The 24,926-nt window shown below is 44.3% G+C and overlaps 2 protein-coding genes across 4 annotated transcripts in view; both read right to left on the minus strand.

Moving 5' to 3' along the window:
* The window catches only part of mpp2b (MAGUK p55 scaffold protein 2b), a 29,079-nt gene extending 13,330 nt beyond the window's left edge, over positions 1-15,749 (minus strand). The window contains exons 1-3 of one of the 3 annotated variants that reach the window (XM_062475248.1): positions 15,589-15,749; positions 9,298-9,509; positions 159-259 (exon numbers count right to left, since the gene is read on the minus strand). In XM_062475248.1, coding sequence (XP_062331232.1) covers positions 159-259; positions 9,298-9,328 — 132 coding nt within the window. In that variant the 5' untranslated portion in view covers positions 9,329-9,509; positions 15,589-15,749. Of the gene's footprint in view, positions 1-158; positions 260-7,462; positions 7,782-9,297; positions 9,523-15,588 lie in introns of those variants that run through there. The other 2 variants (XM_062475247.1, XM_062475246.1) reach the window with 2 other exon arrangements.
* A 342-nt stretch (positions 15,750-16,091) lies between these two features.
* Positions 16,092-18,590, minus strand: LOC134031190 (peptide Y-like). Its single transcript, XM_062474722.1, has 4 exons — positions 18,456-18,590; positions 17,832-18,016; positions 16,426-16,506; positions 16,092-16,337 (listed from the first exon to the last, which is right to left on the minus strand). The coding sequence occupies exons 2-4, from the start codon at positions 18,014-18,016 to the stop codon at positions 16,313-16,315; spliced, it is 291 nt and encodes a 96-aa protein (XP_062330706.1). The 5' UTR covers positions 18,456-18,590; the 3' UTR covers positions 16,092-16,312.
* Between the last annotated feature and the right edge of the window lie 6,336 nt (positions 18,591-24,926).

Here is a 24,926-nt window from a genome sequence, read left to right on the forward strand (position 1 = left end):
GTAGAATTATTCTGTTCAGTTCTCAACCAAAACAAGTGTCTTTCTTGATCGTATTGTCTTTTGTCAAACCCTTTTTGTCTCATGCGTAAATCAGCGACAAAAAACGCCTGCACTGAAACAACATTTCATTGGTTAAGTGCAGAAGTAAGTCGGCTCACCACGGGGCTCTCCATGATGCCCTTGAGGAAGATGAGATCCAGGTCGTTGGCCGTGGTGGAGCTGGTGCTGTCACTCAGGGTGTCCAGGATCTGATGCATGGCTGGGGACACACAGGGGGACACGGGAGGGTTAGAGGAGATGGCTAAAGGAAGTGATCATGGAGAGAGAGAGAGAGAGAGAGAGAGAGAGAGAGAGAGAGAGAGAGAGAGAGAGAGAGAGAGAGAGAGAGAGAGAGGGAGAGAGGGAGAGAGGGAGAGAGAGAGAGAGAGAGAGAGAGAGGTTCATGGAGAGCATGAGAGAGGACATCGAGGGAGAAAGACATACAGAGAGAGAGCAAGCGAGTAGGAGAGAGAAAGAGAGAGATAGAGGAAATGCCTTACATCCTTTCCGAAGCAATTTCACCACTGTCAATCAGTCCACCCTGAAGTCTCTGTTAGAAGAGACAGTATCTCACCATCCAACTCCCAAACCTCATCCACACACACACACACACACACACAAACAGACAACCTAATTTCCCAGGCGGTAGAGGCCCACCAATGGGTCAGTGACAACAGCAACAGAATGACTGGTCTATCTCCACTGGCATGGGAAGTTTGTCAATAAGCACATCCACAATATTAGTTATGTAGGCACTGTAGCCTGTTCAATGGTTTTCCATAACAAAAGAGACTAATAATACTAAAGAATACTGGATTGAGACATGAGTGGCATAGCAAGGAAGTTTATAAATATGTTCATAGATGTATTAATTCTTACCTCATCAAGAATTGTATGCCCTGTATTTCTTTAGTTGTGCTCTCTACGAGTCAAAAAATATTACATTAGGTCACTAATTGACATAGGGGAGCTCTGATTGGCAGACAACTGGACCTGCTTTACCCAAGTCAGCTGTGGCATCACACCCTAATAAGGGCGTAATGAGATACTCCCGAGATTATTCGTCCAATTAGAGGGCAGATAATCAGTTTTCTAGTCTATTAGGAGTGCCTGTGCAGGGTTTGGATCACGAGCGAGACCCATGTCCTATTATGTAGACAAGAAACGTTTTTAAACATGATATCCTTGCTTGTTAATTTGCGTATGCTTTAGCAGTACCATTCCTTTCTCACAGTACACACTCTTTTCAGAATGTGGTGATTCATGTTTTGCCTGGTTTATTTATCCCCACACCTGTGCTCTCACAGGTTTCTCCCTAACAACACCTGTACACCTTGAAAGCTCAACAATATGAGGCATCAGCACTGAGACAACTATTATCCTCAAAGAAAAAGATGGCCCCCTTATCGTGTTCTCCGCAGAGGGGAGAGAAAGGAGGAATGAAGGAAGCAAGAAGTGAAAAGCACCCTGCTCTTCTCAACCCTGACACCTGCTCTGATCTGGCAGAGCTGATTTGTCTACCAAACCAATGGTTGCGTCTTAGACACACACACATATACAGTACACACAAGGGAGAACTGTGTTCTTCATGTTATATTTATCTGGTTTGACTTCACTTTCTAGGTTTTGTTTACTAGGACTTCCAAGTCCCTATAATCTCCCTCCCCATATTTCTTCCTTTGTCTGTCTGTCAGTCTCTCTCTCTCTCTCTCTCTCTCTCTCTCTCTCTCTCTCTCTCTCCCTCTCTCTCTCTCTCAAATGTAGCATTCGGCACTTCTCTTTCTTTCTCCCTGTTCATCTTTTTTTCCCTGTCTCCCTCTCTCTCTTTCTCTTGTTCACTGTCCCTCCATCTCTCTCCTCATCTTCATCTTTATTTCCATCAGACAGCCATGGCTGACAACATCAACTACACAGTGGGTTCCTTGCATGGCTTGAATAAGAGATAAAGGCGAAGAGAAGGGAAAAATAAGTAGCAGTGCTATGTTTGCAGATGAGCCACTCCCAGGTCCTGGAACTGCTTTGCATTCTGACAGACTCCCGAGGTAAGGGAAGTTTTCAAAAGAGGCCAGAGGAGATCAATTCCACAGGACTGGTTGTTGTCTGAAGTTGCTGCTGTGGTATTATTCAGGGATTAATACAAATCCAGGTTTCCCTTCTTCCTTCGTCATGCTGCTCTCCCTCTGTGCAGCCCAGATTGAATTACCTCTCTCACTTCCTCTCTCACGTTCTCTCACCTGCTCAACAAGAAAACAGGAAACTCCCATCCAAGGAGAAGAACAGAACAGGTCACAAGTTCAACAACATTTAGTTTGACACGGTCTGGGTCAAAGCTATCAAACCACTGAACAGTTCAAAACACAGGTTCAACAAGACAAGTCTGAAACAAAAAACGTCTTAACATTCAGATCTACATCTATCTCCGTAGACGTAGATCTGGAATACTGTTTCTTGATGATCTGATGTGTCACAGTTCAATCCTTCGAAGTTCAATAGCAACTGCATCTAGAACTTTCTAAATACCTGAATTAATGGACTACACTATTGTCATGTTTAATGATCTCAGTCTGTACTTTACAGCACCTCAGTGCTTCTCTCTCCCTGTGCCGTACACAGTAACCGGACCCTCTCAGAGATGTTTATTTGTTTATATTTGTTTAAGTGAGCAGTTAAAACCAGTTGAGGGAGTCAGAAAGTTCTGAGAATCCCGTCTGTGTAGGCGGGAACTGATGCATTTCTGAGGCAAACAAATATGTCATAAATTCTTCACGTGCCACACTAAATCCTGAGTTAAGATGAAAACAAAGCAGGATTATGACATTCCAAACATCCAATAACATCTCAAAAAGAAAAAGAAAACAGCTCAGAGGAGGAACACAGATATGGAATATGTGTCCTGGTATGTATTCAGTCAACACTGACAGATTCAGGACACATGCAACAAGCCATGTGTATCAAATCAACCACATGGCAAAAGACACCAGGTTCCACCTAGTTTACTTCTGTATAACTTCTGAATACTCCTGGAAAACAGTACTGATTTGAGCCCTCTACAACACAATACAGGATATGAAACCCATTCAACCTCAGTGAGAGCACGGGTTCAACTTCGAGTGAGCGGCAATTCAAATCCAAAGTCACGCTACGGGTACATAATCCAGGGTGTTATTGTTTGTAACTAGAGGACACGGTGGCAGACCTGAACCTGTTAGCACATAAAGAGACCCGTTGCCATGGAGCCCTCGCTACTACAGGACACACAAGAGGGAGATGAGGGACTGGTGAGAGGAGCAGAGAGGCAGGGGGTGAGCAGGGAGGATTCCAGGAAGAGACAGGGTTGAGCAAAGGGAAACACGAGTAAACAGGGGTGAAGGTGCTGAAGACCTGAGGGAAAGATGTTGGGGTTTCATTCCATCCCTCAAACCAGTCCTTCCTCTTTCCATGCCATCAATTCACTCTGGGGCGGGGGATGTCCTACAGATGTACAAGGTGGTACATCAGGTGGTACATCTGGAGTCAGTCGGCTGAGCGGTTAGGGAATTGGGCTAGTAATCAGAAGGTTGCTGGTTCGATTCCCGGTCGTGCAAAAATGAAGTTGTGTCCTTGGGCAAGGCACTTCACCCTACTTGCCTCTGGGGAATGTCCCTGTACTTACTGTAAGTCACTCTGGATAAGAGCGTCTACTAAATGTAAATGTCACTAAAGATATTTTCCTGTGCTCTCCTTGACAAGGAAATAAGTAAATAGGGCAGGTTGAGTGGAGGAGACTTGAGATTGTGTATGTTGTGTTGTTATTGAAGAACCCTCCACTGTTCTGGGTAACTGAAGAGCAGACAGCAGTTAGTTGCCACAGAAACCCCTCTCTAAGGAGTACACAATCCCCCTGGTGTCTGTTTCAGTAACAGCAGGGAGCGTTATTAGTAGGTATTGAGTTTGTGAGGGTGCAGAGGAGCTATAGCTGTCTGGGCTAATGATGTGTCCTGTGGATCTTACTGGACACCAAAGCTTTTGTGTAGACTGACATTTAGGGAAGATAAACAACATGGAGTTCTGCCAGGTTCCTGGTTGATTTTGGCTTCTTCATGTTTTCTCTGTAAACACTTACAGACAGACTGATTCTATTGGCCCTGATATGAGGGGGTCAGATGGCTGAGCGGTTAGGGAGTCGGGCTATTAATCAGAAGGTTGTTGGTTCGATTCCCGGCCATGCAAAATGACGTTGTGTCCTTGGGCAAGGCACTTCACCCTACTTGCCTCGGGGAGAATGTCCCTGTACTTACTGTAAGTCGCTCTGGAGTGTCTGCTAAATGACTAAATGTAAATGATATAATTATCGTGCCAACTTTTATCACATTCAAATTGAGAATGCTGAGAGATCGACTGGATTCTCTGATGGCAGTGAATACAATTTAATCAGTTTAAGTGTTTTAATCATGAGCTACTCTTTGAATTTTGGAATGTACTTCTGTCTGTGTAGTCCAGGTCTTAAAGATAATGAAATATGTCTCCGCGGAATTGAAACAGCATATGATATATTAGTGAATGTTTACAAGAGATGGTCGTCAATGCCAAAGTCGTCACCGCCGCATTGACAAACTAGGATTGTTGTTGAAATAATTGATTTGTATGGACGTGTGATGGCTTGTGTGTGTGAGAGTGTGTGTGTGAGAGTATGTGTGTGAGAGTGTGTGTGTGTGTGTGTGTGCGTGCGTGTGCGTGTTAGAGTGTGTTGGGGAAGGATTTGTGGAGGGGACTGAATGTGTGCACAAGCACGCATGTGTGTGTGTGCGTGTGCATAACATGATGTGTTTTGACATGTCACACGGCCTAGCTCTCTCAGGAACACAATCAAGAATAGGACGTGTATTAAGGGGCCATTGAAGGCACGGCATTGCCATGGTGACGGCCATTTCAAGTGAGCGTGATTCGGGAGGGGGGGGGGGGGGTGTCATTCACAGGCTGAAGGTCACCATTTCAGACAGCCCCCGTGGTATCCGTTGACATTTCATAATAGAACAGCACTCTTTATACCTAGAACCATATGTCCACCCAGATGTGACCGAGACGACCAAGCCTGAACACGATGACTGTCAGAGTTCAGATAAACTTGACGAGTGATACACTCAACGGAGCGTCCAATTCATTCAAATGCAGGGTCAGATGGCTGAGCGGTTAGGGAGTCGGGCTATTAATCAGAAGGTTGCTGGTTCGATTCCCGGCCGTGCAAATGACGTTGTGTCCTTGGGCAAGGCACTTCACCCTACTTGCTTCGGGGGGAATGTCCCTGTACTTACTGTAAGTCTCTCTGAATCAAATCAAATCAAAATCAAATCAAATTTATTTGTGTAGCCCTTTTTACACGCAAGCATGTCACAGAGGGCTTCACATATGCCCATAGAACTGCCCCTCAACCAACCTAAACCCTCAAGGAAGACAAGGAAAAACTCCCAAAAAACTCTCAACAGGAGAAAAAAAATGGAAGAAACCTTGGGAGGAGCAATTCAGAGAGAGATCCCCTCCTCCAGAGACTGTTTTTAAAACACCAAAATCCATTATTTAACTTTATAGATGTAGGACAGGACCGGGAGACTCGCGACCAGGTCCAGCGTTGGCTGACCGACGACCAGGCAGGTGCTGACAACTCAAACCCCCCACACCACAAGGGATGTGTGTGGGGGGGAATAAGAGCGTCTGCTAAATGACTACATGTAAATGTCAGTTTGGCTATGGGAAATTCAACATGAAAAATGAAGTGAATGGCTAGTCTTCAAGAAACACCCCTAATGTGTCTGACGTGTGTTTTGTGTTGGTGTTTTATTTGACTGCAGGCCGTGAGTCTTGCAGTGGGTCGCACCAACAGCCAGACATTATGTGCACATGCAGACCGAGCGAGAGAGAAGTTATCTGAAGGTTGAGCGTCTGGGACTCTCTAAGCGTGCTCACTCTGATAAGGACGATGTTGCATATGAATGACCCAACAACTGCTGAAGGGGAATACACAATTCCCGGCTGGAGGCTTCTCATCCGTAGATGGTTGGGGAGCAAACGTCCAGACAGCGTAATCCATCACTAGTGTCATGTTCGTCTGGTCAACTGTTATTGTGAGGCGCACTACATCTTATTTTGCTGTTCCCCGTGCAGTCCTGCTTAGCAGTCTTTTCTCATGGCGTGCTGGACTAACCAGTAGCCACATAATGTCTGTTAAAGGAATATTTACAGACCGCCTCCCAATGGGGCGTTGAAATATTTAGCTTTTCTATTTTTGCTCCCGTTAATTGGTTGCTAGAGTACATTTTTTCCATACCTGATTCCCTGCCAACTGAACAGAGTACTGGTGCTTTTTGCCACCAAATAATATATACTAACGGTACACCTAGACAAAGTGTACACATGCATTTAATGTAGGATGCAGCCCATGCATTATTGATAAGCTTCATCAATGTTGTATAACACGTGGGGTACTTCCCTCTGCCTACTGTGTGTGATGTAAGGATGATGAGATCCATCCTCTGCCAGTTGTTTTAGCAGTCTCTTTCGCCAGATCCGTGTTGTTTATTAAGAGTTCATTTGCCATAACTGGTAGTATGGCGGTTTTAAATTCAACCTTTTGATTTTCCACGCTCTATTAAGTTTCTCTCTGTCTCACTCTCTCTCTCTGTCTCTCTCTCTTTTCACACTCTATCTAATTTCTCTCTATCATAACGGACAGTGGATCAATGCATAGTCATACCACGGCTAGGGTTCAACCAAGGACAAAGCTATCATGAAGAGAATCCAATAGACCCCCATCTGCTTGGATCTGTTGCTGTAAGTGAAGCGACGGTGCATATGCTGGCTGAAACCTCGCTGCCCGAGTGAAGCTGGGGGCTCAAATCTGCCTGAGCTTATCTCTGTCAGACCTAGACGACTCCCCCTGAGGTCACACCCCTCCTCAGACTCAGGAGACACTGGAACAAGTCCAGTCACACAACAGGCATCGAGTCCACATTACATATCTATTCTGAGCTGGGAAAAACAACCTCGACCCCTCGGCTTCCAGAAAGCAGGCAGGAACCAAACAAACGCTGAATCTTTTCCAACACTGCCGACTCACAAAACAATTGTCCTTAACTTGACAACACAAACTTATAAGCATCATCCTTGCATCTAGGCTCAGTGGCGGTACATTTGAGAGACTATTCTTATATACAGTACATCAAGTCTAATCTGTCACTTGTGTGACCTCATCACCTGAAATTAACTGCTTCCCAAATGTCAGGTACCTGGACATGACCCAGGCCTGGCTGTGGTCTTACCTTCCCCAACCCTCAGTCCCCTGGACCTGACACAGCCCGGCCCAGCCCGGCCCGGCCCAGCCCGGCCCGGCCCAGCCCAGCCCGGCCCGGCCCAGCCCGGCCCGGCCCAGCCCGGCCCGGCCCAGCCTTACCTTCCCCAGGCAGCTGCAGGTCCAAACCATCGAGAGAGCCCTCCTCTTCCAGAGACAGCCTTCCAAACAGGCTGCCAGCCATGGAGCACACAAGTCCACAGCCACGGCAATCTCACTGCCACTTTTGGTCACACACACAAAAACACACAATCTGGCAAAAGCCAGTTGCAGACAACCTTTTACCACCTCTCTCTCTCTGGCTCTCTCTCTCTCTATCCCCTATCTCGCTGTCTCTATCTCTTTCCCTCTGTCTTTCATTGAGCTTCCTTCTCTCTCTATCTGCAGGTCCTGAGAGTGTGGCAGTCAAGCCTGACTGAGCCTCTCTGAATGAATGAATGGGAAAGAGACAGTGAGGGAAAAGGAGAAGGGGGGGGACGAGAGAGAGGGAGTTAGTAAGAGAGGGGTGGATGATGCTCCTCTGGAGGGAGGGAGGGAGGGAGGGAGGGAGGGAGGGAGGGAGGGAGAGAGGGAGGGAGGGGCCTCATTTTCTAAGAGAGGCAAGAGAGCCATCTCCAGGCTTGACAGCAGTGTGAGCGAGTGTGTATGTGTGTGGGTGTGTGTGTGTGTGTGTGTGTGTGTGTGTGTGTGTGTGTGTGTGTGTGTGTGTGTGTGTGTGTGTGTGTGTGTGGGCAGGTCAAGAAGGTATGTCAGTAAGATGAGACTGAATGGAGATAACATAGTTGCCTGTACAATTGATTTAATTATGGCTCATCACCACACACACAACAGGCTCTATGTTCCGTGAACACACATTGCTTGTGAACGCCCTGAAACCTTTTCAACAGGCATCGCACCAGTTAATAGGGCTTTTTACTCTGAAATTCACTCTCCAAGCCAAGCACAAGCTACCAGCTTCCTCAACTGCCTCATTAACCACCTTCTCACTTCACATCCAAATGTAAATCAACCAAATTGACATCATGACAAGTGCAGTAAAATGTCCTCTCCCACAAATGCTGGACTTTCCTTTAAGTGAACATTGAGACATGAATAACAAAAAGGCTACTTTAGAATTTACCACACAGAATCTATTTTCCAAAATCATTGATGAAGGCATAACCTTTTGAGGCTTCACAACAATTTGTCCAGATTTCTCCACTCGCTGTACTGCTTTGACATTGCATCAAACACCAAGTCATCATTGGAAACATTGGAGATAAAAGGTTCCTGTATTTCTTCTCAATCCTTCATTATCTTCATAATGGTCTTAGCTGTTTGTCTCGACTGCATTGCCTAATAGAGGGATGGTGTGATGACGATGATGAAGTATGTATTTGAGTTTCAAGTCCTACACCTTCAACAAACAAATGTAAAGCTATTTAAATGCACATACTTATGCACTTGCAGTTTCAAAGGGGGATGTGACCCAGTCAAGTCCTCAAAGTCCCCCAAGAGTGTTTTTTGGTAAAGGGTCTGCTTAAAACACCAATAGTATCTTGTTCACTCCTTTACAAAGTGTGTGTGTCTGTGTTTTGTGTGTGTTTGTGTGTGTTTGTGCATGCGTACGTACGTGGCTGTGTGTGTTTGCGTGCAGTGAAGGACATGGAAGCCCATCCTCCCAGACAGAGAGAGATATAACTCTGTGTAGAGTGCTCCATTAGCCAGGTCGTTAACTTCCATTAGGGCAAGGGGGATGAGTTCCTCCAAACCATGTGATCAAGTTTCTTCATTCATCCATCCTATCTATCTTAATCAGTGTCCTCGCTGTTTCTCTCTCTCTCACACACACTCATTCTCTTTCTCTCACTCACAAACAAGCACGCACGCCGACTATTACGCTCTCGCACATAAACACACAAACATTCACAGTCATGGTCCATTACCCTGCGACTTACCGGAATCTGAGCTAGCTGATGCCACTGGCATTTTGGATATTTTTGGATCTGTCTGGTTCTCCTGTTTCTCCTGGTCCTCCTGGTTCTCCTGGTCCTCCTGGTTCCTGGTCCTTTTGGTTCCTGATCTCTCTGGTTCTCCTGGTTCCTGAACTCTCTGGTCCTCCTGGTTCCTGGTCCTTCTGGTTCCTGGTCCTCCTGGTTCCCTTCCTGATCTGGTAAGGTCAACTAGAATGAAAAGAGAGGGAAGACATGGAGGCAACAACGTAAAGACAGAGGAACAAATACGAACACTATCTCACCTGGACACTATCTCACCTGGACACTATCTCACCTGGACACTATCTCACTGGGGGAGGAGGAGACACACATGCCGGGGAGGACAAGCAGCCCAGAGGATGAAGGCTCGTGTGGAGATCCTTGGTGATACCAGCTCAAGTCAGTGGTTGTCATACCTCACGTGCTCTCCCTCTCAGATCACGCGTGCCCATTAGCTTCCCAAGTCAACACCAGCCTCTGTATCAGTGCTGACGTCATCAGCACTGATAAACGGAAGAGGCCTGTTGCTCTGGTAACACCCACACTGTCCAACTCACTTTGCCGTCAAGGCTTCCACAGCTAGCATCAGAGAGGTGACGTTGCGTGGGCCGGTTAATGCAGGGGATTCGCTTGGTAGAAAAAACACACAGTGGCTCCTAGTTGAATCCAGTGAAGTCCACTCTGAGGTGGACAGACAGCGAGGTTTTGATTCAGGAGGAAGAACTCAACTACCCTGAGGTTGGCACAGTGCATATTGCATCGAACCAAAAGCACATGGGGGATAAAGGGCAAGTGGTGGGGATTTGAGGTGTGTGTGTCTTTGTGTGTGTGTGTGTGTTTGTGAGGGAGAGAGGAGGGAGAAAGGAGAGAGAGAGAGGAGGGGAGGGAGTATGGAGAGGAGGAGGGGAAGGAGAGAGGAGGGAGAAAAGAGGGAGAGAGGAGGGGAGGGAGAGAGTATGGAGAGGAGGAGGGGAAGGAGAGAGGAGGGGGAGAGGAGGGAAAGAGAGTCGCTGACAAGGAAGAGCTGTAGCCAAGGATGCCTATTCCTGGTTGCCATGACGATATCCCCGCACGGTGGGGGGGTTGTATGAGTAGTAGCCAGGGAGGAGAGGGGGAAACTCCCACTCACGTCCACACCATCTAGAATACACAGGCAACAGTCGCATGCTAGAACGTTGAGTAAGTATGAGAAATGTTTAAGGTGACGACGTCTTTCTGCATGAACTCCACCCCTACACTCTCCCATCTTTTAAATGTGTCTCTCTCCTACAGACACACACACACACAGATGCACACGCACACACATGCATATACACACACAAACACACAGATTGTTGTTGTGACATTTGAAACACACTGCCAGAGATGTTGGAGAACCAGGGCCTTTGCACAGCCACTCATCGATGTAAACCAGGCCCATAATACCGCGCACCCCCACCCCCCCCCCCCCCCTTGGCTTATCCTCCGGCGTTTGGACTGGAAAATGACTTAACTTGTTAAAAGTATGCTGGGAGCGCGTGGGAGCTAAAGAGCAAAAGCCGATTGCTGGGGTGTTTGGGAAGCACCCTCTCTGTCAGCTGGACTGACAGAGAGGGAGGGGTGGGTGGGGGAGGGGGAGGAGGTGGGAGAGGAAGAGGAGAAGGCAGGGATGAGCTACCATTCTCCTACCTCAGGAAGTGGTCTACTAGAGGTGAGCCAGTAATCTGAGTTGGTGTCTTTTATCCCAGTTGTGAAAAAGACATAAAGCAGGAAAGTGTGTATGGTATCGAGTGTTTCAACAAGTGCATAAGCTGACATGGAAAGCAGAAAGGCTAAAATGTGAAATAATTAGGCAAACCAGAGTAGTTCTGAATGTTCCAGTTGAAGGCCCCCAACTAATGGAGAGGAAGAGGCCTGTTCACAGTGTGAAAACACCTCTACAGTGGTGATGCGCCGTGTGAAAACTGCTCTCTCTCTCTCCATCACTCCATCAATTTGGCACAAACAAACACACACACACACACACACCTCCTGTAGTAAACCAAAGCAACCATTCACTGTCTGTGCTGTCTCCATGTCGGTCTCTGTCTGCTCCGTGACCAGCTGTGAGGGGGGCCGGCCTCCGGCACAGCAGCTGTGACATCACGCACGCAGCCTTGCAATCATCTCCACCCCGGACAAACAATTAAGACAAGAGGCCAGCTGTGGGGGAGCGAGACATCCTCACACAGACAAGCAGGACCTCAAGGACACACACTGCCTTGGCCACAGCGTTTACGAGAGCAGAGCCAATACCGTAACAAGGCACACACTCGTGTTGTTTATGAACGTTAGATTTATCCACTCTCTTACTTATCTACAGTGCTTTATTGCTACTTCCCGGATAGTAAACACACAGCTACATTACTCGCTTCCTATCTCAAATCATAACAAGCCTCTTAGCCTTTAGCCTCTTTGTCCATTACACAACCTGGACGCAGTGGCGAGACTGACATGTCCGTACACCCACTTAAACATCCTCGTAGTCGCACATGCACTCTACTAGACAGGTCCAAATCCACGCAAAGCTCACGTCATGACTAAAAATAACCCAGCACTCCCACAGGTTCTGCTCCTCTCATTACTTTACAGGGGAAACGGTCGTATCCAAGACAACCGCGCGGACGTCTTTCCTTTTTTTCCCCACTCCTTTGCCATGGCAACAAGGAAAATGTGTAAAATAATAATAAGGTATGGGGGGGGATTGCAATTGCTCCCAATTTGGGACAATAAATGCATATATGTTCTGCAGTTTTAATGTTTCCATGTCTGTGTGATTGTATTTTGCATCTCAGAAAGGTTAAGTGTGAATTTGTCATAGAGTGAATGCTTTATATGAAGTGTAGGGAAAGCATTCACAAACCAGTGCCAGCTAAATCAATTATTGGAAAATGCACAAGCTGTGTTCGGCCTGGGCTAACCCAGAGGACAATCATTAAAGCTCTCTGCAAGGAGAATGTACTGTTAGATTAACCTGACGTAGGTTCTAATCCAGGGACCATGTCATGTCTCACCTCATTGACCGAGAGCACTTGACTACACTTAACTGGTTTGCGTGTTTGAGTGTGTGTGTGCACGTGCACGTGTCATGTGTGTGTGTGCACATGCACGTGTCATGTGTGTGTGTGTGTGTGTGCGTGTGCACGTGTCATGTGTGTGTGTGGCACAATTGGTGGACATGCCTCAAAAGACATGGAAATACACATGATCAGAGAAACCTTGGCATGCCAATTGGAGATATTTTCCATCAGTGTAGTGACACCAAATCTATCTCCAAAACAAAGCATAATGAATTGAATTACAACAGTGCCTTCTGTTTCATATGCAGGCCAAGAATGACTTCATATAACCACGCCAAAAAACAACAGAATACCTGAAGGCAAGAAAGGGCTTCCAAAAATGAAAGAGTATTAAACCTGCTTGACTGACTCCTGGTTGACTGGAACCAACAAAACCAAGCTGTTTCCCTCTCACCTCATGCATATGGATACACACATGGTGTTGCAACAGTTATCAAACAACCTTGAGATTAAAGTGATAGAATGCGGTTGCACCGGAAAAAAATAATAATGAAGGTAGCGTATTTTCCAAGGTGCAGTTTAGGCCCCATCAGCGTATCACAATCTACTGACACCCTCTTAGTTGAAAGTGGATATTTTCCTTTACTAAGAACAAGAAATGTTCCTGCTCTGGGTTGTCGTAGGCAACAACAAACCAGCAGGCAGTCAACCATGTCTACAACAGCCCCAACAGACCTGCTGACAGTGACACCGCAGAGAGGCTAGGCAACCACAGCAGTCAGCTCTGAGCAGGAGAGGATTTAAATAGGCCGCCCTGTCAGGAGGCAGTGTGTCTGATTGGAGCTGTGTGTGTGTGTGTGTGTGTGTGTGTGTGTGTGTGTGTGTGTGTGTGTGATGACAATGGTGTCATAGCCAGCTGACTGTCAGTGGATGCCGACGGCTGACAGGGAACTGGCCACTCTCCCGCTCCAGCTCCTTAGGGGGAAAAAACATCTGCTGCTAAAGGGCCAGTCTAGGACTAAGTCTGCTTTGGAGATTTTGATGCAGTAACAGAAGCCTGCTGTCTTGTCTGTAGTTCAATCACGGCCCATTGTCACACTATTGTAGCGAACAGGAAGGAACAGAAGTGAACGAGACGGAATGATGTGTTTGCTACCAGCAGGCGGCTGCTGGTCACGTCGATCACATCCTCGAGACATGATTGGAGTTTTAAGGCCCAATCAATACACAAAAGGAACCATGTGATGAAATGAGTCTTGCAGTGTGTGGGTGTGTGTGTGTGTGTGGGGGGGGGGGGGGCAGGGGGTGGGGGAGTCTGGCCCGTCACCACGGCGACGACCTACGTGCACACGGCCAGACCACGCCTGTGATATGTGGTGGCAGGTGTGAGTAAGTGGGCAGGTCATGTTTATGAATGAGTCAGCGGGAGTCTGCCATTGGATGCTGAGGCTCTGCGTAATGTCGCTGATCTCCATGCCGACCCGCCATGGAAACAATGGAAGGCCTCCCTCTTCAGCCCCTCGCACTCCGATAGTTGATTACCATCCCTGTTTCAGACAGTAATTACCCAGTCGGGGGTAAAATCATAGCATGACAGAGGATAGGTTCTTAGTAAGAGCATTGCAGACACACACACAAACACACACACACACACACACACACTGTGAAGAATACTAAGCTCATCTATATGCCAGGAGAGCACAGACAACCTGAGCATAGAAAATCCTTAAGAAAAGGTCTGACTGGTCTTTACCGGTGATCTATGACAACATCATCCGGTCTGTACCCTGACCTTTACATTTAGAGGGAAGAAAAACAAGCTCATCATTGGATCAGTGACTGTCTTCTCACCCTTGACTTTAAAGCAGAGGACCGATAAGGGCAAAAACGTCAGCTTTTCCTGTTTCTGACATGGCATAGTATGGCGTCTGAATAGGTGACCGCTGTTGAATTGCTTTCGCGGAAAGGTTCTCAACATTTTAGGATGGATGTGTCGGCGATCATGTCCCTTTACAGTCATCTTGCCGCATTGCCTATTACGTCAAACACACTGAAAAAAGCTTAAAGTTAAAGTTCCTTTAATACCAGGAATGAAGACTTTAAAAGAAGACCTAACTGACACATTAGAGTTTTTAATACGGATTTTCACAAGGCTCTTAGGCAGATGCAGCTTATCATTCATTATAAGACCTATGCTCAAGACATGATATTAGACTGGTTGAGAATGACTTTCACCTGCTAGTACTATCCTCAAGCAAACGTTTCACTTGAATCTTTGAAACCTGGAAATGGTAAGGATGGATTCATTGATCTGGACATAACTGGAGTTGGTTTTGTATCGTTAGAGAGGACTGAAACTACTTCAAGGGTCAAATAAATTAAATAATCGTAATTGCAAATGCATTTGCCAGGGAAGACACTGGTCCTAAACCGATGCAAATTTGACCACTGCATTTTAACACTTGTATACAGACAAAACTTTGTAATGAATATCACTGTTACAGTCTATACAAATGTCTGCAACTCAAACCACAAGAGCAGTAGGCTACATAACTAATGTGGCAGGCTAAACATGAGAAAAGACGGTGCGTTTTGAAAAGGGGCTTCTATCCAGATGGGCATGCGCCAAGAAACAGGTGCCCCATGTGCATAATCACGTCCTCCTGTTCTCTTTGAAATGAGTTCTATTTGATGTTCGTTGTCTACGGCTTGACGAGCTGGATTGACCAGTAACATTTCTAATGTTGGTGTGCCTTAAAAGGCAATGAGAATGACCAAAGTAAAATAAGGCTATGCAACCCCAGCATACGTGGGACTGCTAGGTTGAATACCAGAAAAAGGTATACCAGTAATTATGATGCATAAAACCTTTCCATCGATTTTAAAATAATGCACACTGAAATCGAGCCCGTCCGTGCATGACCATTGCCTCGGGACCTGAACTGTAGTTCGTAAAATGCTGGGGCCATGTGCACTGTCATCCTTGATGATAGATAACGACAATGATGTGACGAGGTTTACATTTAATACATCTAACAAATAATGGATTGTAATGCAAAAATGCCCACCTGGTGCCAAACGAACGCATCGAATCAAAATCTTTTTTTTTTATCGCCTAAAAAAGATGCCGTCATGGAAATCGTTGAAGCCTTACGTCGGCTACGAGTTTTTGGCAATGTAATGAAAATACAACTAGATGAATGAGCGGATAGCTTACCTGTTAAGATATATTCCGATCACTGTCCAGTTTATGATGCTGCCGAAAATGCAAACCTCTGAACACCGAACAGCAGGTAGAGGAAGGGAGAACGTTCTCTTCAGACAGTGCGGACTTCACAACCAAACTGCGGTTGCCGAGCATGTCTAATTCAGCTGCGACCGAGGCCACTAAACAAACAAGCCATACAATTCTAAATGTCTAATGATTCACCCTTGGCCAAGCAAGGTTTAAAAAGTTCATTATAATTATTGTGCTATCCTAGGTGATTTAGAATTATTATCATTGAGTGCTTTGGAAAGCAGATCACCCGGGTTATGGTCAGTGTTTGAAATTGTTACAGTTTCCCGGGTAACTTTAATGGCAAATAATAGAAGAAAATGGAAAGTAACTTGAAAATGTTTTGTCTTGTATCATACTGGCATCTAGTGGCTGTTCGGGAATAGGGCCTGTGTTACAAATGATACGAGGCAATATAAAAGGACAAAAACTGTGATACTGGATATGGCACAATAATTAAATTTATTATTTGATATTTTTTAATTAAGTAACAAATGATGTACATTTTCGACAACGAAAATATGAATTATAAAGAAAGATAGAGAGATGCATGCATTTCAATCAAATAAGAGGAAGGTCAGGTTGTATCTCAGGCCCCGTATTGATGTTTGGGTCCCCATTGCAGAAGGACATCAGGAGAACTCAGGGCCCTGGATGGGATGTTTCACCATGGGTCACTGCTTTCTGAACTGGAAGAGAGACACAAGTCACACACTGCATATCAACAAACCGACACCCTGTCATTACAACATCCCTTTCCCTCCATGTCTGTCTGACCGTGGTGTTGGGTTGCTTTCTGAGTCCTCTCCAAACAGCAGCCAGGCCAGCGCGGCTTCGGGGGCGGATCTCTTCCCGTACCTAGCAGAGGCGACAAGCAGCAACTATCCTCAGTTAAACTGAATGCTATTTTGCTTTGTCCAAAACAAGATCTCTCTTGATGAGTGCAATATCTTGGCAGAGCAAGGACAAGTCGCTGAACAACATTCATTTAATTCCCTTTTAATCAGGAAAGTGGATTTGATCCTAATGCCCCCCTGTGGCCATGAATGTATTTGACTATTGTTGGGCCATGTCTATTCATGGACATTAATAATGTGTCATTTTGTGAGTAAAACAGTAAACTGGGCCAGGCAGCTACATTAGACATTCCAGTTCTGCCATCTCCATGGTTAGTTGACCGAGTTACAAATCACATGAGCGATTAGTTCCAGACATTTACGAATCCCTACACAACCTCTCCAACCCTAACGGCTGAGCATTGAGGTGTGAAGCTCCTTGGTGAGAGAATCGATGGGCTTGTCTGGGTGACACACCCCTGACACGCAATGACAAGTCCAGCCCTGTTAATGATACACCCTGCTGTCTTGGGAGGTCTAATAGAGGACTGGGTTTAAGTCTCATCTATACACGCCTACATGCAGTATCGCTGCTAGGTATAACATATACGTTTACAGTCAGACACAAACAACCACACAGTGTGTGTGTGTGTGTGTGTGTGTGTGTGTGTGTGTGTGTGTGTGTGTGTGTGTGTGTGTGTGTGTGGGTGGATAAAAGACAGAATTCTTCAGTTAAGGTGTCTTTTTTTTTTCAATCCAGGGTGTTTTTCCTTGTTGTTTTTAATTTTAGGTTGGGTGTCAGATGTTAAAATAAATCTTGTGAAGTCATCCGTGACATTGTTTGTAAAAACGTTAATGCAAAGGTTTGTGTTCACTAACATTTTCTAGAAGGGTATAATAATGATGATCAGTAGGCCTACATGCCTAATGATGCAGTGCAACATGATTGCAATGTTTTTTCCTTTTTTTTTCGTGGTTGGATAATTGGCCAACCAAGTGGGGCCCAGTGGGGCCATAACAGATTATTCATGTCTGTATATTACACTCCACAAGGAGGTTAGAGTGAAAGCAGGGCTCCTGTCCAAGGCATGCGTCGTCATTTCAGTTAACAAGTGAAGACCACACCGTGACCTTTACACAGCGGTCGTAAATTTGCGCCGTAATGTAATCATTCCATAATGAACTTTGTGGGCTACTTTAAATCAAGAAGTAGTAGGCCTATGCACAGTGAAGATGTATCATCTTCTAAAGTATATAACTTTAACTTCGTCAATAACTTCCAAAACTCAAGCGTGTTTTGGAAGCCCCCCCCCCCCAGATCCGTCAGATTGCGGTTATTGCGCTTACCTCTGTCTAGTAATAAGGTTGACGTAGTGCCGGAGAGCTGTGTGGTATTTGGCCCATTCCTCCGCTGGCGCATTGTTCCCTGGACTCTCCGGTTTGGGTGGGTAGGCTTCGGCAAAGCTACTCAAACATACCAGCACGCACAAGACAAGGGCTGCGAGGAAAATCCACGGTCTCAACATGGCCATCTGCAACAAATAAGGTATAGCCAACGACCTTTAAAACAATTATCGCGATTATGTACAACCTGTAGGAGAACATAAAAAGTTTGACACAATATGATTTTCATTAAGCAGAAAAATCAAGCAGTGTACTGAGAATTGCAGCAACCTCGCACCTCTTCGACTAGAACTCGTCATAAACAAATAGGCGACAGTGCTGTCCAGGGTCCTGAAGATTTACCCACCAGATGTGAAAATGGATGTCAATTATCAATTTATTCTTTACCAGTAAAAGCAATTTATATCACAAATGGGATGACTCCATTCAATTCAGACTTATTTTGGAACCTATTTACCATTACATAACAACGATTCACTAAAACCACCTAAATTAAAGGAAATTGTTTAAGGCATGAATATACAATAAAAAAGAATCAGAAAAGTGCATTAGAGAAAAAAAACTCACTTTTTGATAGGGTCTGGTTGGGTCCACAGGCAGTCACGAAGTTCCTGTTGAGTGCCTTGTTCTTCCCCTTATTTCAAGGGCTTATATACTGTGAGCTACCTGATGCTCGCCTCGAGACGTCACAGTGAGAGGCAGAACGAGGAAAACCACACCCCTCATTGGTCAGATATCAGCTGCTGGCCCAATTAGGTGTAAATCATGTTGAGTAGGCAAACCACCACCAAAGACGTTTACGTAGACTAATTATAGGCCTTAAGGTTATGTACATAGGCAACCCTTTGTATCCGAATCGTATATATTTTTTTAACTCAGTTAGATCAGCAGTTTCTTAGATCTAAAATAGGGGAACTGCCAGTTCTTGTAGTTAATCCAGCATGGAGTTCATCCCGCCATTCATTTATCGTGAATCGTTGTAAATCGATGTTTTCGCCAACTTGTCTTTCGTCAAAGGCTCTGACTCAGAGCCTAGTGTTGTATCTTGTTGATTCATCTGCTTGGGTTACGGCATTAAGGAAACTGGACCAATTCCGTGGGATACTAAATAAATCCTACAGGTTACTTTACTGAAGCATCATCATACTCCGACTTTAACTTGTACATCCTCATATCATTAGGAGACGTTTGTCTGTGAAGTGGTGCGCAGCCTAACCCTAATCCAGACATGGATTAATCCTAGTACTATACTGAAAACGTTTTTAATGGAAATACTTCTTGAATTTTTCTCTTACTTTAGGATTATAGGCTTAATCCATGTCTGGTAAACTTCAAAATTGGTGACTTAGGCCAGGAAAGAACCGATTCTAAGTGATAAATTAAAAGAAAAAAAAAGGTTGACGTACTTTTGGCTAGACAGATAATTCTGCCTGGACCATAAGTCTGTACCATTAAACTCTGAAACACACTTTACATACACTTTTTATTTATATGACACAGAATACATCCAGTCTCTCCTCCAGCCTTACACCTGACAAACGTCTGGTGGTCCCACCTCTCAAGAGCGCCCGCTCCCAACCCAAGCTCTTCTCCTGTCTGGCCCCCCAATGGTGGAATCACCTCCCCACCTCCATCAGAGACACTGACTGTCTCCCCACCTTCAAGAAAAGGCTTAAGACACACTTGTGTCCTGCAGGTACACTCTTGCACTTTTGAGGTTCATGTTGTTTAATTTGTAACTTGTTTAACTACTTGCTCTTATGTTTCTTCCCATTGGCACTTGGTTGCTTATCACAATGTATGCTCATGTTTTGGCTTCCTGCAATGTTTTTTGGGGCTATCTCGTTGTTTATGATCATTGACCTATGCACTTTTTGTAAAGCTTTCTCTTGGAAGTCGCTTTGGATAAAAGCGTCTGCTAAATGAATAAATGTAAATAGCTTTTCAGTAAACGTTTAGCTATCATTTCGCACATCCACTGAATGAAACCTTATCTTAATATCTTAACGGCCTACTGTTCAAATGTGGACTATCTTTAACATTGTTTACCTTAGATTATATCGGTCTCTCCCACACCCTACCCTCAGAAACATTGGTCTCTCCCACCCTCCACCCTCAAAAACATTGGTCTCTCCCACCCTCAGAAACAATGCGCACCAGCGTTGTTTTTATGGAAAACAGATAAAAGGGTACTTTACCTTGCACGTATGTGTGTGTGTACATCTCCACTTTCATAACTCATGTTTTAGTCAATAAGAGGTGTCTGGCCAAAGAGCTGTGAGGTCGATGGAACGTTCATGCTGCTACATCGCTTAGCAACATCCATCTATATGATGTCCAGTTGAAACAGCAGGAAACAGTATTAGATGGCTGCATATATGAAAAAAAACAACACCTAACCCTAAAATCTAACAAAAGGTTTCTCAGCTGTTTTTTGTAGTATTAGGTGTCCTTAATAACATACTAAATGTTTACCAAAGTTTGACCACTAGAAAGGTGTAATTTTCAAGATGGTGTCCAAGATGGGCTGGAAGCCCTTAACATATCTTAACCCCTTTATTATTTGACCTAGCCAAGTAATCTTGACGTCTAACCCCATGTTTTCTGGGTCTATGAATCCATTGGACTTGTCTAAATTGCACTGACATGATTACATACTTATGGAATACATGATTTTGTGAGATTACTGTAAGGTTTTATCTTAGTTTGGGGTGAACCAGAGATGTAAACGATTTAGCCTATGTCATGTAACTCCTACTCAGTACGTGTTTTTGGACACATACCCTTTTTGTTGCTAAAACATAGACTTGACATTCAATGTAAAAGTTAACTCTGAATTAGCCCAAACAGAGGCCTGTGTGTGAACCCTCTAAAATGGTCACTCATTTCAATTTGAATAAGGTAATACATAAGTAATGCATCCTAGATGTTTTTGAGTATATAGGTGACATTATACTAAACCCAACAAAACTAAATTCACAATTTTCAGCAATTCAGAAGATGGTGGAAGAGAATACTGACATTTGATATTGCTTGCCTCATTGAAATGTTGTTGCCAGCACAGTATATACCATTTTGCTCAAACAAAATGTATCCTTGACTACGTAAACCACCCACCCCCCCACCCCTCCTCCCTGGGAACAGTAATTTTCCTTGTCTTGCAACAGGAAGGGCTCCACCATCAAAGTTGCCCAAGACCGAATCATTGAACCTGCTTTGCTGTTCCAACAGTTCCTGATCATGTCGAAAACTTCCAGTTTTCACTGGAAGAAAACTGGAAGTCTTTGAGGTCTTTGAGGTCCTTCCATCAAAGACAATACGCATCAGAGACATTACATTACATTTACATTTAGCAGACGCTCTTATCCAGAGCGACTTACAGTAAGTACAGGGACATTCCACCAGAGGCAAGTAGGGTGAAGTGCCTTTCCCAAGGACACAACGTCATTTGACATGGACGGGAATCGAACTGGCAATCTTCTGATTACTAGCCCGATTCCCTAACCGCTCAGCCACCTGACTCCCGAGAGACGTAGTGAAAACACTCACCCCATCGTTAACTTCAATGCAGAGCCTGAGTTTGTGGGAAGAAAGGATGATTTCCTTTCCAGATCTTGCAACAAACAAGGACTTCTCAATCTTATGACCGAGGAGCTGGAGAAGAAGGGCTGCACTGTTATCAATGCATCAGGTGATGCTGACGTGGACATTGTCAAAGCTGCAGTCAAGGCCTCAGAACATCACCCCACAACATTGATAGGGGAGGATACAGACTTATTCTTCTCCTTTCCTCTACTACCTCTACAAAGCTACTAAAGTGTACAACATCACTGAGGTGAAACACGTCCTGGGTAGTGACTTGTGTTCCCAGTTGTTGTTTATTCACGCCTGGTACAACTTCACACATTTTTTTGTGTTGGCAAACAGACAGCATTCCAGAAAATTGTGAATGGAGAATCAACCATCCAGTTCTGTGTGTGCAAATGTGTTATTGCTCCCACATCAAGCAAGGAATGTCATAGAGGACCATGGGACCAAGGTGGCACCCCTGTTTTGACTAATTTTACACTACCACACAGTTATAATGAATTTATTCTTTATTGAAATCAAAAGAATGGTTATGAACCACAGAAACCACCAACACTAGGCAAAACGATATGAGAAAGGAGAAATATGCAATTACTTAAGGGAAATTGTACTTACTTTCGCATAAATAAATATGCTTGTAACCAATTGCTTTAATATATAATTGTACTTGTAATCACTTATCTATCATGCAAATATGCTCATTAGAATAATACATGGCCAACACATGTATCAGGCACCAGTATTCCTGGTTTAGGAGGAATACAAAGGAGTAATGGTCATTTTAAGGACCTGACGGACGCCATTTTGAAAATGGGGCCTTTCTTGGAGTCAAACTTTGGTCAACTTTTAGGATGTTTTTAAGTACTGTATCTGATACTACTGTAAACCATGAGAAACCTTTTGTTTGAATTTTTTGGGGGTCATTCCATATTTGCAGCTGACTATATATATAACAATCTAAAACCTGTCTTCTTCTGCCAGTAGACAGAAAACCTCTACCGGATGTCTTCCCTTTCTGTAACTAAATATAATAAGTTACATATAAACAATATTCTTTTTAAAAACGTATTCAAGGAGTTTGAGAAATGAGAAACAACTGTCTAGATGATGTCCCTGTGAATGGTGATTGGCAAGCAATGGGTTGCCAATTGGAGCAGACTGCACACACCCTCTCTTTACAACATGGCTAGACAGCCATGTTGATTCCCTTGATCAGCCACTCTCAGTTGACTCTACTGGCAATAAAAGTCAATGACAAGAAACAACAACATGCTATGAGCAAACTCATTAAGGTACTCCCTGTCTTTATGAGAGCAAACACTGGGAAAGTAGCTACAGAACACTAAAAGGACAGTTTACACTTACATGGGCCAATAATCTCCAGCTAATGGACTCTGAGAGAGCACTTAAAGAGCAGGACATGCTTTCAATTCTAACATGAGTTGTTAGTGTGCTGATCAAAGTTACACTGATTGCAACTGTTTGGGAATATGGTGTCTTTGGTAGTTAGTGATGCTATTATTTGATGCTGTGATTTGAGCTTAGGCCATTTCCTCTAAAGGTAATTAATATACTGTATTATCACTGAAATAATAACTGAACCAACTGAAATACAGACCAACTGTCTAAAAACGGGTTCGATTTGTATCAAAATCTCCATCTTCATACTTTAACAGGCTCCATGTTGTTCTCATTACACTTCCCATGGCGTGTGCTTGTACACAGTGAGAAAATATAAGTCCGGACACAGGAGCCACACTACCTGCATGGATGTCTCTCCCAGGAGAATGTCTGACTCCTTCCGGTGGCATTGAGAGGTTTATTAAGGGAATATGATCTTACATTTTTATTAAGCCCTTATCTTGTGAGTGAGGGAGCCACTAATATGAGCAAAGTGCTTTCCTGGACCAGCCATGTCTGTTTGGAGTCCGGAGTTAAACTAGAAAAAGAAATGGTGGTTGATAGCTGGTGAATGTCAAACCAATAATTTATGAACATCTAAATGACTGGGGAAGAGATACTAAGGGTCACTCACAGGCAATATCAAATGACAGTAACCAAACATGCCATATTTCCCCAGAGTTTCCATGCTGTGTGGTGTGTCAATCTTTCCTTGAGTCACGGTAGTAAATGGCTTGGCTAAAATAAGAAATGTACCCGACAATTAGACAAATAGACGACAGTTAACAGGAAACCACAAGACTACAGTACAAACACCTGTTTACATGAAAACATTAAAAGGTGTAATTATCTGTTTACATCCACACAACCAACAATTACACACACACGTAGTACCGATATCAGTTATCAGACTGGTAAGTCATCAAAGATGGTACACATCTCATCTGATTGCCAGTTTGCCACACAGATAATGCCATGTGTCATCATCACCTAGCTGGGGAAACAAGTCCAGTCTATCAATGGTAGCAATTTCTTGTAATAAGAGCATGCCAATTACAGCAATATCCAGTCACCTGATACATCTGTTTGTGAGAGAACTAACAGAACAGTCATGCAGTATGTAACTACAACAGATGGAGAAACAGAATAAGGTGAGTTGAGAGGCAGTTCCATGTGTTCCTTCATGCAGGCGTGTGCACCTTACTACAATGCTGAACAGTCTTGTACTACACAATAACAGCTTACATTGTTATCGGGGTAAAGTCAGTTCAGGATTGACACATTGAGGCAGAAGAAAAACTGCTATTTTTAGTTTAGTAATCCATAGAGATCCGTACACTAGGGAGGGTGACTCAGTGCACGTATGATTGACAGAAATTAATGCTGGGCAAAAATGGGATTTGTTATTTTGATCAGTCCCTACGGAGCTTGTAAAAAAACAAATGGAGAAGGCTACTACGTCAGAGGGTTACGAGAAAATCAGTACTTAAGGAAAATACAATGAAACAGACATGTTAGTGGGATCTCTGGGGTTACTAATTACTTGTTACCAGCAGGTGAAAAATCTTTTCATTACAGTCTCTCAGACCTGAGACATTGTGGAGCCTCACTCTTGCTTCTTCATGATAACTGAAGTAAACACAACTATCATTATGTCTTTTAAGACGGACAGCCAAGTCTGACAATTTTGTGGCTATTTTCTCCTTCCCCCGACAGAGAGAAACATCTTATTTTGGACAAAAACATGTCCGCCTCATTTATTTCTCTAAGGTTGGGTTTGAAAGGGAAATGTCAGAAGAATTCACAAACAACTGAAGCCAAAGTCTTTGATGTGTACGTGTTGACAGCAACAAGAGAGCCTAGATAGACAAATTTACGCTATTGTTGCTGTCTCCTGGACATTACAATAAGAAAGCAGAGAAACTTTAAGCCTCAAGCTTATCAAAGTCCTGCATAAGGTACAGTTCCACATGTTCACATTCTGTGTTAGCTCTGCTCTCACGTCAGCAGTGATGCAAGCGAGCATTGTGTTGACAGTGTTCATGCATC

Source organism: Osmerus eperlanus, chromosome 12 (assembly GCF_963692335.1).
Source record: "Osmerus eperlanus chromosome 12, fOsmEpe2.1, whole genome shotgun sequence".
In the NCBI taxonomy this organism is placed as follows: domain Eukaryota; kingdom Metazoa; phylum Chordata; class Actinopteri; order Osmeriformes; family Osmeridae; genus Osmerus; species Osmerus eperlanus.